Here is a 16,399-nt window from a genome sequence, read left to right on the forward strand (position 1 = left end):
TCGGTTTTGATCTCGTTGCATAATGTTTATTTGGTATTGATGCGAGCCACTGTATATCCGAACTGAGGGAATAACTGATCGGATATTCCAGGTACCATCACGATGTCCTTCCTTCGTCTAGAAAACAGAAGGATTAATATCCAATTAGAAATTCGAATGAGTCGTAAGTTACCTGAAGGATCACCATCCTTCCATTTCCTTCCTTCCCTTTCTCTGTGCTTAATATAGTGATTTATTCGGTCTTGATCTCGTTGCATAATGTTTATTTGGTATTGATGCGAGCCACTGTATATCCGAACTGAGGGAATAACTGATCGGATATTCCAGGTACCATCACGATGTCCTTCCTTCGTCTAGAAAACAGAAGGATTAATATCCAATTAGAAATTCAAATGAATCGCAAGTTACGTGAAGGATCACCATCCTTCCATTTCCTTCCTTCCCTTTCTCTGTGCTTAATATAGTGCTTAATATAGTGATTTATTCGGTTTTGATCTCGTTGCATAATGTTTTTTTGGTATTGATGCAAGCCACTGGGAATCCGAACTGGGGGAATAACTGATCGGATATTCCAGGTACCATCACGATGTCCTTCCCTCGTCTAGAAAACAGAAGGATTAATATCCAATTAGAAATTTGAATGAGTCGTAAGTTACCTGAAGGGTCACCATCCTTCCATTTCCTTCCTTCTCTTTCTCTGTGCTTAATATAGTGCTTAATATGGTGATTATTAATATTGATGCGAGCCACTGTATATCCGAACTGAGGGAATAACTGATCGGATATTCCAGGTACCATCACGATGTCCTTCCCTCGTCTAGAAAACAGAAGGATTAATATCCAATTCGAAATTTGAATGAGTCGTAAGTTACCTGAAGGGTCACCATCCTTCCATTTCCTTCCTTCTCTTTCTCTGTGCTTAATATAGTGCTTAATATAGTGATTATTAATATTGATGCGAGCCACTGGTAATCCGAACTGGGGGAGTATTTGCTCGGATATCCCGGTACCATCACGATCGCCTTTCTTTATCTAGAAAACGTAACAAGGATTCAAATCGAATTAGCTATTGAAATGAGTCGCGCCTTACTTGAAGAGCCGCCTTCCCTTCCCAAGAGTCATTCTTTGAGTTCGTGTGTCCAAAAAGTAACAAACAAATTTTAAACTAGGAAACAATTTTTTTTTTTGTACACTGAATTACTGAATTTTTGTTTTCCGGAAATAAAAACTTAAATTTTGGATGCTCCTCACTCGAGGCCTGGGGACTGAATGAATATTTTCCAAATTATTTTCCATGCCTTAGTTTTTCTATGCTTTTGTTCGATTCCACAGCCTACTACATGTATCCCAGGTTTTATGCCCGGTACGCATTTTCGGGTTTAGTTGGAGATCAAAGTCGGCGAAACGAATCGATTCGAACAAATTTGTGCTAATTGTTGGACAGAATGCGGTTCAGTCTCAGCTTTTCGGCTTGTGGGAATTCTCCCGATATCGAATCAGATAGAATGTCTCTTGACGGAGGGTTCAGCTCTTCTTTTAGCTATCGCTAAGTGACCAATGACCTCAGTTGAGTTCGTAAGCATCTGGTTGGGCCCTTCCACTCCCACTCGCTCTGCCATTCAAAGTAACTTTAACTTTACTCTTATCGTCTTCAGCCTGGCAACAATAACAATTTGTTACTAATGCACATTTCTGTTTGCTTAACCTACACATGCCCCAGCCACTGCCCCAACCCTTAGGATTTGCCTAATTTGTAGATAATAGGTCGCCTGGTGACATGTGTCACACAATGTGTGAACCATTGCCATTCGCAGCTGTCCCCCATCCCACAAGCCAGAACAACAAAAAACCAGGAAAAGTACTAAATTCAAATCTGTGTGTGGATTAATTTATTCGGTCTTGATCTCGTTGCATAATGTTTATTTGGTATTGATGGAAGCCACTGTATATCCGAACTGAGGGAATAACTGATCGGATATTCCAGGTACCATCACGATGTCCTTCCCTCGTCTAGAAAACAGAAGGATTAATATCCAATTAGAAATTCAAATGAATCGCAAGTTACCTGAAGGATCACCATCCTTCCATTTCCTTCCTTCCCTTTCTCTGTGCTTAATATAGTGCTTAATATAGTGATTTATTCGGTCTTGATCTCGTTGCATAATGTTTATTTGGTATTGATGCAAGCCACTGGGAATCCGAACTGAGGGAATAACTGATCGGATATTCCAGGTACCATCACGATGTCCTTCCTTCGTCTAGAAAACAGAAGGATTAATATCCAATTAGAAATTCGAATGAGTCGTAAGTTACCTGAAGGATCACCATCCTTCCATTTCCTTCCTTCCCTTTCTCTGTGCTTAATATAGTGCTTAATATAGTGATTTATTCGGTCTTGATCTCGTTGCATAATGTTTATTTGGTATTGATGGAAGCCACTGTATATCCGAACTGAGGGAATAACTGATCGGATATTCCAGGTACCATCACGATGTCCTTCCCTCGTCTAGAAAACAGAAGGATTAATATCCAATTAGAAATTCAAATGAATCGCAAGTTACCTGAAGGATCACCATCCTTCCATTTCCTTCCTTCCCTTTCTCTGTGCTTAATATAGTGCTTAATATAGTGATTTATTCGGTCTTGATCTCGTTGCATAATGTTTATTTGGTATTGATGCAAGCCACTGGGAATCCGAACTGGGGGAATAACTGATCGGATATTCCAGGTACCATCACGATGTCCTTCCCTCGTCTAGAAAACAGAAGGATTAATATCCAATTAGAAATTCAAATGAATCGCAAGTTACCTGAAGGATCACCATCCTTCCATTTCCTTCCTTCCCTTTCTCTGTGCTTAATATAGTGCTTAATATAGTGATTTATTCGGTCTTGATCTCGTTGCATAATGTTTATTTGGTATTGATGCAAGCCACTGGGAATCCGAACTGGGGGAATAACTGATCGGATATTCCAGGTACCATCACGATGTCCTTCCCTCGTCTAGAAAACAAAAGGATTAATATCCAATTAGAAATTCGAATGAGTCGTAAGTTACCTGAAGGATCACCATCCTTCCATTTCCTTCCTTCCCTTTCTCTGTGCTTAATATAGTGATTTATTCGGTCTTGATCTCGTTGCATAATGTTTATTTGGTATTGATGGAAGCCACTGTATATCCGAACTGAGGGAATAACTGATCGGATATTCCAGGTACCATCACGATGTCCTTCCTTCGTCTAGAAAACAGAAGGATTAATATCCAATTAGAAATTCAAATGAATCGCAAGTTACCTGAAGGATCACCATCCTTCCATTTCCTTCCTTCCCTTTCTCTGTGCTTAATATAGTGCTTAATATAGTGATTTATTCGGTCTTGATCTCGTTGCATAATGTTTATTTGGTATTGATGGAAGCCACTGTATATCCGAACTGAGGGAATAACTGATCGGATATTCCAGGTACCATCACGATGTCCTTCCTTTGTCTAGAAAACAGAAGGATTAATATCCAATTATAAATTCAAATGAATCGCAAGTTACCTGAAGGGTCACCATCCTTCCATTTCCTTCCTTCCCTTTCTCTGTGCTTAATATAGTGATTTATTCGGTCTTGATCTCGTTGCATAATGTTTATTTGGTATTGATGCGAGCCACTGTATATCCGAACTGAGGGAATAACTGATCGGATATTCCAGGTACCATCACGATGTCCTTCCTTCGTCTAGAAAACAGAAGGATTAATATCCAATTAGAAATTCAAATGAATCGCAAGTTACCTGAAGGATCACCATCCTTCCATTTCCTTCCTTCCCTTTCTCTGTGCTTAATATAGTGCTTAATATAGTGCTTAATATAGTGCTTAATATAGTGCTTAATATAGTGCTTAATATAGTGATTTATTCGGTCTTGATCTCGTTGCATAATGTTTATTTGGTATTGATGGAAGCCACTGTATATCCGAACTGAGGGAATAACTGATCGGATATTCCAGGTACCATCACGATGTCCTTCCTTCGTCTAGAAAACAGAAGGATTAATATCCAATTAGAAATTCAAATGAATCGCAAGTTACCTGAAGGATCACCATCCTTCCATTTCCTTCCTTCCCTTTCTCTGTGCTTAATATAGTGATTTATTCGGTCTTGATCTCGTTGCATAATGTTTATTTGGTATTGATGGAAGCCACTGTATATCCAAACTGAGGGAATAACTGATCGGATATTCCAGGTACCATCACGATGTCCTTCCTTCGTCTAGAAATCAGAAGGATTAATATCCAATTAGAAATTCAAATGAATCGCAAGTTACCTGAAGGATCACCATCCTTCCATTTCCTTCCTTCCCTTTCTCTGTGCTTAATATAGTGCTTAATATAGTGATTTATTCGGTCTTGATCTCGTTGCATAATGTTTATTTGGTATTGATGGAAGCCACTGTATATCCGAACTGAGGGAATAACTGATCGGATATTCCAGGTACCATCACGATGTCCTTCCCTCGTCTAGAAAACAGAAGGATTAATATCCAATTAGAAATTCGAATGAGTCGTAAGTTACCTGAAGGATCACCATCCTTCCATTTCCTTCCTTCCCTTTCTCTGTGCTTAATATAGTGCTTAATATAGTGATTTATTCGGTCTTGATCTCGTTGCATAATGTTTATTTGGTATTGATGGAAGCCACTGTATATCCGAACTGAGGAGATAACTGATCGGATATTCCAGGTACCATCACGATGTCCTTCCTTCGTCTAGAAAACAGAAGGATTAATATCCAATTAGAAATTCAAATGAATCGCAAGTTACCTGAAGGATCACCATCCTTCCATTTCCTTCCTTCCCTTTCTCTGTGCTTAATATAGTGCTTAATATAGTGATTTATTCGGTCTTGATCTCGTTGCATAATGTTTATTTGGTATTGATGGAAGCCACTGTATATCCGAACTGAGGGAATAACTGATCGGATATTCCAGGTACCATCACGATGTCCTTCCTTCGTCTAGAAAACAGAAGGATTAATATCCAATTAGAAATTGAAATGAGTCGTAAGTTACCTGAAGGATCACCATCCTTCCATTTCCTTCCTTCCCTTTCTCTGTGCTTAATATAGTGATTTATTCGGTCTTGATCTCGTTGCATAATGTTTATTTGGTATTGATGGAAGCCACTGTATATCCGAACTGAGGGAATAACTGATCGGATATTCCAGGTACCATCACGATGTCCTTCCTTCGTCTAGAAAACAGAAGGATTAATATCCAATTAGAAATTCAAATGAGTCGTAAGTTACCTGAAGGATCACCATCCTTCCATTTCCTTCCTTCCCTTTCTCTGTGCTTAATATAGTGCTTAATATAGTGATTTATTCGGTCTTGATCTCGTTGCATAATGTTTATTTGGTATTGATGGAAGCCACTGTATATCCGAACTGAGGGAATAACTGATCGGATATTCCAGGTACCATCACGATGTCCTTCCTTCGTCTAGAAAACAGAAGGATTAATATCCAATTAGAAATTCAAATGAATCGCAAGTTACCTGAAGGATCACCATCCTTCCATTTCCTTCCTTCCCTTTCTCTGTGCTTAATATAGTGCTTAATATAGTGATTTATTCGGTCTTGATCTCGTTGCATAATGTTTATTTGGTATTGATGGAAGCCACTGTATATCCGAACTGAGGAGATAACTGATCGGATATTCCAGGTACCATCACGATGTCCTTCCTTCGTCTAGAAAACAGAAGGATTAATATCCAATTAGAAATTCAAATGAATCGCAAGTTACCTGAAGGATCACCATCCTTCCATTTCCTTCCTTCCCTTTCTCTGTGCTTAATATAGTGCTTAATATAGTGATTTATTCGGTCTTGATCTCGTTGCATAATGTTTATTTGGTATTGATGGAAGCCACTGTATATCCGAACTGAGGGAATAACTGATCGGATATTCCAGGTACCATCACGATGTCCTTCCTTCGTCTAGAAAACAGAAGGATTAATATCCAATTAGAAATTGAAATGAGTCGTAAGTTACCTGAAGGATCACCATCCTTCCATTTCCTTCCTTCCCTTTCTCTGTGCTTAATATAGTGCTTAATATAGTGATTTATTCGGTCTTGATCTCGTTGCATAATGTTTATTTGGTATTGATGGAAGCCACTGTATATCCGAACTGAGGGAATAACTGATCGGATATTCCAGGTACCATCACGATGTCATTCCTTCGTCTAGAAAACAGAAGGATTAATATCCAATTAGAAATTCAAATGAATCGCAAGTTACCTGAAGGATCACTATCCTTCCATTTCCTTCCTTCCCTTTCTCTGTGCTTAATATAGTGATTTATTCGGTCTTGATCTCGTTGCATAATGTTTATTTGGTATTGAAGGAAGCCACTGTATATCCGAACTGAGGGAATAACTGATCGGATATTCCAGGTACCATCACGATGTCATTCCTTCGTCTAGAAAACAGAAGGATTAATATCCAATTAGAAATTCAAATGAATCGCAAGTTACCTGAAGGATCACTATCCTTCCATTTCCTTCCTTCCCTTTCTCTGTGCTTAATATAGTGATTTATTCGGTCTTGATCTCGTTGCATAATGTTTATTTGGTATTGATGGAAGCCACTGTATATCCGAACTGAGGGAATAACTGATCGGATATTCCAGGTACCATCACGATGTCCTTCCTTCGTCTAGAAAACAGAAGGATTAATATCCAATTAGAAATTCGAATGAGTCGTAAGTTACCTGAAGGATCACCATCCTTCCATTTCCTTCCTTCCATTTCCTTCCTTCCCTTTCTCTGTGCTTAATATAGTGCTTAATATAGTGATTTATTCGGTCTTGATCTCGTTGCATAATGTTTATTTGGTATTGATGCAAGCCACTGGGAATCCGAACTGGGGGAATAACTGATCGGATATTCCAGGTACCATCACGATGTCCTTCCCTCGTCTAGAAAACAGAAGGATTAATATCCAATTAGAAATTCAAATGAATCGCAAGTTACCTGAAGGATCACCATCCTTCCATTTCCTTCCTTCCCTTTCTCTGTGCTTAATATAGTGCTTAATATAGTGATTTATTCGGTCTTGATCTCGTTGCATAATGTTTATTTGGTATTGATGCAAGCCACTGGGAATCCGAACTGGGGGAATAACTGATCGGATATTCCAGGTACCATCACGATGTCCTTCCCTCGTCTAGAAAACAAAAGGATTAATATCCAATTAGAAATTCGAATGAGTCGTAAGTTACCTGAAGGATCACCATCCTTCCATTTCCTTCCTTCCCTTTCTCTGTGCTTAATATAGTGATTTATTCGGTCTTGATCTCGTTGCATAATGTTTATTTGGTATTGATGCAAGCCACTGGGAATCCGAACTGGGGGAATAACTGATCGGATATTCCAGGTACCATCACGATGTCCTTCCCTCGTCTAGAAAACAGAAGGATTAATATCCAATTAGAAATTCAAATGAATCGCAAGTTACCTGAAGGATCACCATCCTTCCATTTCCTTCCTTCCCTTTCTCTGTGCTTAATATAGTGCTTAATATAGTGATTTATTCGGTCTTGATCTCGTTGCATAATGTTTATTTGGTATTGATGGAAGCCACTGTATATCCGAACTGAGGGAATAACTGATCGGATATTCCAGGTACCATCACGATGTCATTCCTTCGTCTAGAAAACAGAAGGATTAATATCCAATTAGAAATTCAAATGAATCGCAGGTTACCTGAAGGATCACTATCCTTCCATTTCCTTCCTTCCCTTTCTCTGTGCTTAATATAGTGATTTATTCGGTCTTGATCTCGTTGCATAATGTTTATTTGGTATTGATGGAAGCCACTGTATATCCGAACTGAGGGAATAACTGATCGGATATTCCAGGTACCATCACGATGTCCTTCCTTCGTCTAGAAAACAGAAGGATTAATATCCAATTAGAAATTCAAATGAATCGCAAGTTACCTGAAGGATCACCATCCTTCCATTTCCTTCCTTCCCTTTCTCTGTGCTTAATATAGTGCTTAATATAGTGATTTATTCGGTCTTGATCTCGTTGCATAATGTTTATTTGGTATTGATGGAAGCCACTGTATATCCGAACTGAGGGAATAACTGATCGGATATTCCAGGTACCATCACGATGTCCTTCCCTCGTCTAGAAAACAGAAGGATTAATATCCAATTAGAAATTCGAATGAGTCGTAAGTTACCTGAAGGATCACCATCCTTCCATTTCCTTCCTTCCCTTTCTCTGTGCTTAATATAGTGGTTTATTCGGTCTTGATCTCGTTGCATAATGTTTATTTGGTATTGATGCGAGCCACTGTATATCCGAACTGAGGGAATAACTGATCGGATATTCCAGGTACCATCACGATGTCCTTCCTTCGTCTAGAAAACAGAAGGATTAATATCCAATTAGAAATTCAAATGAATCGCAAGTTACCTGAAGGATCACCATCCTTCCATTTCCTTCCTTCCCTTTCTCTGTGCTTAATATAGTGCTTAATATAGTGATTTATTCGGTCTTGATCTCGTTGCATAATGTTTATTTGGTATTGATGGAAGCCACTGTATATCCGAACTGAGGGAATAACTGATCGGATATTCCAGGTACCATCACGATGTCCTTCCTTCGTCTAGAAAACAGAAGGATTAATATCCAATTAGAAATTCAAATAAGTCGTAAGTTACCTGAAGGATCACCATCCTTCCATTTCCTTCCTTCCCTTTCTCTGTGCTTAATATAGTGCTTAATATAGTGATTTATTCGGTCTTGATCTCGTTGCATAATGTTTATTTGGTATTGATGGAAGCCACTGTATATCCGAACTGAGGGAATAACTGATCGGATATTCCAGGTACCATCACGATGTCCTTCCTTCGTCTAGAAAACAGAAGGATTAATATCCAATTAGAAATTCAAATTAATCGCAAGTTACCTGAAGGATCACCATCCTTCCATTTCCTTCCTTCCCTTTCTCTGTGCTTAATATAGTGCTTAATATAGTGATTTATTCGGTCTTGATCTCGTTGCATAATGTTTATTTGGTATTGATGGAAGCCACTGTATATCCGAACTGAGGGAATAACTGATCGGATATTCCAGGTACCATCACGATGTCATTCCTTCGTCTAGAAAACAGAAGGATTAATATCCAATTAGAAATTCAAATGAATCTCAAGTTACCTGAAGGATCACCATCCTTCCATTTCCTTCCTTCCCTTTCTCTGTGCTTAATTTAGTGATTTATTCGGTCTTGATCTCGTTGCATAATGTGTATTTGGTATTGATGCGAGCCACTGTATATCCGAACTGAGGGAATAACTGATCGGATATTCCAGGTACCATCACGATGTCCTTCCTTCGTCTAGAAAACAGAAGGATTAATATCCAATTAGAAATTCAAATGAATCGCAAGTTACCTGAAGGATCACCATCCTTCCATTTCCTTCCTTCCCTTTCTCTGTGCTTAATATAGTGCTTAATATAGTGATTTATTCGGTCTTGATCTCGTTGCATAATGTTTATTTGGTATTGATGGAAGCCACTGTATATCCGAACTGAGGGAATAACTGATCGGATATTCCAGGTACCATCACGATGTCCTTCCCTCGTCTAGAAAACAGAAGGATTAATATCCAATAAGAAATTCGAATGAGTCGTAAGTTACCTGAAGGATCACCATCCTTCCATTTCCTTCCTTCCCTTTCTCTGTGCTTAATATAGTGCTTAATATAGTGATTTATTCGGTCTTGATCTCGTTGCATAATGTTTATTTGGTATTGATGGAAGCCACTGTATATCCGAACTGAGGAGATAACTGATCGGATATTCCAGGTACCATCACGATGTCCTTCCTTCGTCTAGAAAACAGAAGGATTAATATCCAATTAGAAATTCAAATGAATCGCAAGTTACCTGAAGGATCACCATCCTTCCATTTCCTTCCTTCCCTTTCTCTGTGCTTAATATAGTGCTTAATATAGTGATTTATTCGGTCTTGATCTCGTTGCATAATGTTTATTTGGTATTGATGGAAGCCACTGTATATCCGAACTGAGGGAATAACTGATCGGATATTCCAGGTACCATCACGATGTCCTTCCTTCGTCTAGAAAACAGAAGGATTAATATCCAATTAGAAATTCAAATGAATCGCAAGTTACCTGAAGGATCACCATCCTTCCATTTCCTTCCTTCCCTTTCTCTGTGCTTAATATAGTGCTTAATATAGTGATTTATTCGGTCTTGATCTCGTTGCATAATGTTTATTTGGCATTGATGGAAGCCACTGTATATCCGAACTGAGGGAATAACTGATCGGATATTCCAGGTACCATCACGATGTCCTTCCTTCGTCTAGAAAACAGAAGGATTAATATCCAATTAGAAATTCAAATGAATCGCAAGTTACCTGAAGGATCACCATCCTTCCATTTCCTTCCTTCCCTTTCTCTGTGCTTAATATAGTGATTTATTCGGTCTTGATCTCGTTGCATAATGTTTATTTGGTATTGATGGAAGCCACTGTATATCCGAACTGAGGGAATAACTGATCGGATATTCCAGGTACCATCACGATGTCATTCCTTCGTCTAGAAAACAGAAGGATTAATATCCAATTAGAAATTCAAATGAATCGCAGGTTACCTGAAGGATCACTATCCTTCCATTTCCTTCCTTCCCTTTCTCTGTGCTTAATATAGTGATTTATTCGGTCTTGATCTCGTTGCATAATGTTTATTTGGTATTGATGGAAGCCACTGTATATCCGAACTGAGGGAATAACTGATCGGATATTCCAGGTACCATCACGATGTCCTTCCTTCGTCTAGAAAACAGAAGGATTAATATCCAATTAGAAATTCAAATGAATCGCAAGTTACCTGAAGGATCACCATCCTTCCATTTCCTTCCTTCCCTTTCTCTGTGCTTAATATAGTGCTTAATATAGTGATTTATTCGGTCTTGATCTCGTTGCATAATGTTTATTTGGTATTGATGGAAGCCACTGTATATCCGAACTGAGGGAATAACTGATCGGATATTCCAGGTACCATCACGATGTCCTTCCCTCGTCTAGAAAACAGAAGGATTAATATCCAATTAGAAATTCGAATGAGTCGTAAGTTACCTGAAGGATCACCATCCTTCCATTTCCTTCCTTCCCTTTCTCTGTGCTTAATATAGTGGTTTATTCGGTCTTGATCTCGTTGCATAATGTTTATTTGGTATTGATGCGAGCCACTGTATATCCGAACTGAGGGAATAACTGATCGGATATTCCAGGTACCATCACGATGTCCTTCCTTCGTCTAGAAAACAGAAGGATTAATATCCAATTAGAAATTCAAATGAATCGCAAGTTACCTGAAGGATCACCATCCTTCCATTTCCTTCCTTCCCTTTCTCTGTGCTTAATATAGTGCTTAATATAGTGATTTATTCGGTCTTGATCTCGTTGCATAATGTTTATTTGGTATTGATGGAAGCCACTGTATATCCGAACTGAGGGAATAACTGATCGGATATTCCAGGTACCATCACGATGTCCTTCCTTCGTCTAGAAAACAGAAGGATTAATATCCAATTAGAAATTCAAATAAGTCGTAAGTTACCTGAAGGATCACCATCCTTCCATTTCCTTCCTTCCCTTTCTCTGTGCTTAATATAGTGCTTAATATAGTGATTTATTCGGTCTTGATCTCGTTGCATAATGTTTATTTGGTATTGATGGAAGCCACTGTATATCCGAACTGAGGGAATAACTGATCGGATATTCCAGGTACCATCACGATGTCATTCCTTCGTCTAGAAAACAGAAGGATTAATATCCAATTAGAAATTCAAATGAATCTCAAGTTACCTGAAGGATCACCATCCTTCCATTTCCTTCCTTCCCTTTCTCTGTGCTTAATTTAGTGATTTATTCGGTCTTGATCTCGTTGCATAATGTGTATTTGGTATTGATGCGAGCCACTGTATATCCGAACTGAGGGAATAACTGATCGGATATTCCAGGTACCATCACGATGTCCTTCCTTCGTCTAGAAAACAGAAGGATTAATATCCAATTAGAAATTCAAATGAATCGCAAGTTACCTGAAGGATCACCATCCTTCCATTTCCTTCCTTCCCTTTCTCTGTGCTTAATATAGTGCTTAATATAGTGATTTATTCGGTCTTGATCTCGTTGCATAATGTTTATTTGGTATTGATGGAAGCCACTGTATATCCGAACTGAGGGAATAACTGATCGGATATTCCAGGTACCATCACGATGTCCTTCCCTCGTCTAGAAAACAGAAGGATTAATATCCAATAAGAAATTCGAATGAGTCGTAAGTTACCTGAAGGATCACCATCCTTCCATTTCCTTCCTTCCCTTTCTCTGTGCTTAATATAGTGCTTAATATAGTGATTTATTCGGTCTTGATCTCGTTGCATAATGTTTATTTGGTATTGATGGAAGCCACTGTATATCCGAACTGAGGAGATAACTGATCGGATATTCCAGGTACCATCACGATGTCCTTCCTTCGTCTAGAAAACAGAAGGATTAATATCCAATTAGAAATTCAAATGAATCGCAAGTTACCTGAAGGATCACCATCCTTCCATTTCCTTCCTTCCCTTTCTCTGTGCTTAATATAGTGCTTAATATAGTGATTTATTCGGTCTTGATCTCGTTGCATAATGTTTATTTGGTATTGATGGAAGCCACTGTATATCCGAACTGAGGGAATAACTGATCGGATATTCCAGGTACCATCACGATGTCCTTCCTTCGTCTAGAAAACAGAAGGATTAATATCCAATTAGAAATTCAAATGAATCGCAAGTTACCTGAAGGATCACCATCCTTCCATTTCCTTCCTTCCCTTTCTCTGTGCTTAATATAGTGCTTAATATAGTGATTTATTCGGTCTTGATCTCGTTGCATAATGTTTATTTGGCATTGATGGAAGCCACTGTATATCCGAACTGAGGGAATAACTGATCGGATATTCCAGGTACCATCACGATGTCCTTCCTTCGTCTAGAAAACAGAAGGATTAATCTCCAATTAGAAATTCAAATGAATCGCAAGTTACCTGAAGGATCACCATCCTTCCATTTCCTTCCTTCCCTTTCTCTGTGCTTAATATAGTGATTTATTCGGTCTTGATCTCGTTGCATAATGTTTATTTGGTATTGATGCGAGCCACTGTATATCCGAACTGAGGGAATAACTGATCGGATATTCCAGGTACCATCACGATGTCCTTCCCTCGTCTAGAAAACAGAATGATTAATATCCAATTAGAAATTCAAATGAATCGCAAGTTACCTGAAGGATCACCATCCTTCCATTTCCTTCCTTCCCTTTCTCTGTGCTTTATATAGTGCTTAATATAGTGATTTATTCGGTCTTGATCTCGTTGCATAATGTTTATTTGGTATTGATGCAAGCCACTGGGAATCCGAACTGGGGGAATAACTGATCGGATATTCCAGGCACCATCACGATTTCCTTCCCTCGTCTAGAAAACAGAAGGATTCATATCCAATTAGAAATTTGAATGAATCGTAAGTTACCTGAAGGGTCACCATCCTTCCATTTCCTTCCTTCTCTTTCTCTGTGCTTAATATAGTGCTTAATATAGTGATTATTAATATTGATGCGAGCCACTGTACATCCGAACTGAGGGAATAACTGATCGGATATTCCAGGTACCATCAAGATGTCCTTCCCTCGTCTAGAAAACAGAAGGATTAATATCCAATTAGAAATTTGAATGAGTCGTTAAGTTACCTGAAGGGTCACCATCCTTCCATTTCCTTCCTTCTCTTTCTCTGTGCTTAATATAGTGCTTAATATAGTGATTATTAATATTGATGCGAGCCACTGTATATCCGAACTGAGGGAATAACTGATCGGATATTCCAGGTACCATCACGATGTCCTTCCTTCGTCTAGAAAACAGAAGGATTAATATCCAATTAGAAATTCAAATGAGTCGTAAGTTACCTGAAGGATCACCATCCTTCCATTTCCTTCCTTCCCTTTCTCTGTGCTTAATATAGTGCTTAATATAGTGATTTATTCGGTCTTGATCTCGTTGCATAATGTTTATTTGGTATTGATGGAAGCCACTGTATATCCGAACTGAGGGAATAACTGATCGGATATTCCAGGTACCATCACGATGTCCTTCCTTCGTCTAGAAAACAGAAGGATTAATATCCAATTAGAAATTGAAATGAGTCGTAAGTTACCTGAAGGATCACCATCCTTCCATTTCCTTCCTTCCCTTTCTCTGTGCTTAATATAGTGATTTATTCGGTCTTGATCTCGTTGCATAATGTTTATTTGGTATTGATGGAAGCCACTGTATATCCGAACTGAGGGAATAACTGATCGGATATTCCAGGTACCATCACGATGTCCTTCCTTCGTCTAGAAAACAGAAGGATTAATATCCAATTAGAAATTTGAATGAGTCGTAAGTTACCTGAAGGGTCACCATCCTTCCATTTCCTTCCTTCTCTTTCTCTGTGCTTAATATAGTGCTTAATATAGTGATTATTAATATTGATGCGAGCCACTGTATATCCGAACTGAGGGAATAACTGATCGGATATTCCAGGTACCATCACTTCCTTCGTCTAGAAAACTGAAGGATTAATATCCAATTAGAAATTCAAATGAGTCGTAAGTTACCTGAAGGATCACCATCCTTCCATTTCCTTCCTTCCCTTTCTCTGTGCTTAATATAGTGCTTAATATAGTGCTTAATATAGTGATTTATTCGGTCTTGATCTCGTTGCATAATGTTTATTTGGTATTGATGCAAGCCACTGGGAATCCGAACTGGGGGAATAACTGATCGGATATTCCAGGTACCATCACGATGTCCTTCCCTCGTCTAGAAAACAGAAGGATTAATATCCAATTAGAAATTTGAATGAGTCGTAAGTTACCTGAAGGGTCACCATCCTTCCATTTCCTTCCTTCCCTTTCTCTGTGCTTAATATAGTGCTTAATATAGTGATTATTAATATTGATGCAAGCCACTGGTAATCCGAACTGGGGGAGTATTTGCTCGGATATCCCGGTACCATCACGATCGCCTTTCTTTATCTAGAAAACGTAACAAGGATTCAAATCGAATTAGCTATTGAAATGAGTCGCGCCTTACTTGAAGAGCCGCCTTCCCTTCCCAAGAGTCATTCTTTGAGTTCGTGTGTCCAAAAAGTAACAAACAAATTTTAAACTAGGAAACAATTTTTTTTTTTGTACACTGAATTACTGAATTTTTGTTTTCCGGAAATAAAAACTTAAATTTTGGATGCTCCTCACTCGAGGCCTGGGGACTGAATGAATATTTTCCAAATTATTTTCCATGCCTTAGTTTTTCTATGCTTTTGTTCGATTCCACAGCCTACTACATGTATCCCAGGTTTTATGCCCGGTACGCATTTTCGGGTTTAGTTGGAGATCAAAGTCGGCGAAACGAATCGATTCGAACAAATTTGTGCTAATTGTTGGACAGAATGCGGTTCAGTCTCAGCTTTTCGGCTTGTGGGAATTCTCCCGATATCGAATCAGATAGAATGTCTCTTGACGGAGGGTTCAGCTCTTCTTTTAGCTATCGCTAAGTGACCAATGACCTCAGTTGAGTTCGTAAGCATCTGGTTGGGCCCTTCCACTCCCACTCGCTCTGCCATTCAAAGTAACTTTAACTTTACTCTTATCGTCTTCAGCCTGGCAACAATAACAATTTGTTACTAATGCACATTTCTGTTTGCTTAACCTACACATGCCCCAGCCACTGCCCCAACCCTTAGCGGCCTCATCCCAACGCCCTCATGGAAACCCCGCCGATGGAACCCACTGCATGGGCCGTAGATGGCAGCGGGAACATGAGCTAAACTACTCATTAAGCCAACTTTGGCGCTTGTCCATATGAAACTCAAGCGATTTGTCCAGACTCAAGGATGGGGTTGGCCTCAATAGAGATGGCGAATGGTGGGATGGGATATGTTGGAGGTGGGGGGCGTTGGGGGGTTTGGGTGTTCGGGGGCTAGGTGGGAGAGGATGAGGTTGAGTTTATCCCCAGTGCTATGTTTGATTAAGCAATTCCAGGCGGAAATTAAATGGACACGCAAAACAAACTCTGAGCTGGGCACCAGGAAAAAAAGGGTCAGTCTTTGAGTTAGAGAGAGACAGATACTCGTGGCTGTGGACACAGGATGATACTCCCTTTGGCTTGATCCCCCTTTTAGGTCAGGGTGGGGTTGGGGTGGTGTCTCTATCAAACTTAACTGAGCAGCGCTCAAGTGAGAAGATTAAATCGCCATAAATATTAACTACAGTTGCTTCCTGCAGGT

The 16,399-nt window shown here is 39.1% G+C and overlaps 2 protein-coding genes and 1 long non-coding RNA gene across 19 annotated transcripts in view; 1 reads left to right on the forward strand and 2 right to left on the reverse strand.

Moving 5' to 3' along the window:
- The window catches only part of LOC6902021 (uncharacterized), a 99,743-nt gene that overhangs the window by 58,363 nt on the left and 24,981 nt on the right, over positions 1-16,399 (reverse strand). The gene's annotated exons all lie outside the window — the stretch shown is intronic.
- Positions 1-16,399, forward strand: part of hwt (SH2 domain-containing adapter heavyweight) — an 85,060-nt gene that overhangs the window by 21,031 nt on the left and 47,630 nt on the right. The window lies entirely within an intron of this gene.
- LOC26533050 (uncharacterized) lies at positions 294-14,563 on the reverse strand. Of its 15 annotated transcripts, XR_004470168.1 has the most exons (8): positions 14,521-14,563; positions 7,016-7,208; positions 2,810-3,002; positions 2,562-2,754; positions 2,066-2,258; positions 657-817; positions 409-601; positions 321-353 (listed from the first exon to the last, which is right to left on the reverse strand). XR_004470168.1 is itself a non-coding variant. In XM_033383459.1 (6 exons), the coding sequence occupies exons 3-6, from the start codon at positions 2,574-2,576 to the stop codon at positions 582-584; spliced, it is 354 nt and encodes a 117-aa protein (XP_033239350.1). In that variant the 5' UTR covers positions 2,577-2,754; positions 2,810-3,002; positions 6,034-6,097; the 3' UTR covers positions 423-581. The 15 variants fall into 15 exon arrangements, 11 of the variants coding, with proteins under 11 accessions (XP_033239358.1, XP_033239348.1, XP_033239357.1 ...); XM_033383459.1 differs by lacking the exons at positions 321-353; positions 7,016-7,208; positions 14,521-14,563 and adding an exon at positions 6,034-6,097 and having other exon boundaries at positions 423-601; positions 2,101-2,258; XM_033383461.1 differs by lacking the exons at positions 321-353; positions 2,066-2,258; positions 2,562-2,754; ... (1 more) ...; positions 7,016-7,208; positions 14,521-14,563 and adding exons at positions 4,109-4,254; positions 4,558-4,750; positions 5,538-5,730; positions 6,034-6,048 and having other exon boundaries at positions 423-601.

This window comes from Drosophila pseudoobscura, chromosome X (assembly GCF_009870125.1).
Source record: "Drosophila pseudoobscura strain MV-25-SWS-2005 chromosome X, UCI_Dpse_MV25, whole genome shotgun sequence".
NCBI classification, from domain to species: Eukaryota; Metazoa; Arthropoda; class Insecta; order Diptera; family Drosophilidae; genus Drosophila; species Drosophila pseudoobscura.

What these genes read in the sequence shown, in the direction of transcription:
- LOC26533050 (XM_033383459.1), bottom strand. An exon ending in TATATTAAGCACAGAGAAAG is followed by an intron (nt 818 to 2,100) that starts GGAAGGAAGGAA and finishes TCTGTTTTCTAG; the next exon opens with ACGAGGGAAGGACATCGTGA. An exon ending in GAAGGATGGTGACCCTTCAG is followed by an intron (nt 602 to 656) that starts GTAACTTACGAC and finishes TCTGTTTTCTAG; the next exon opens with ACGAGGGAAGGACATCGTGA.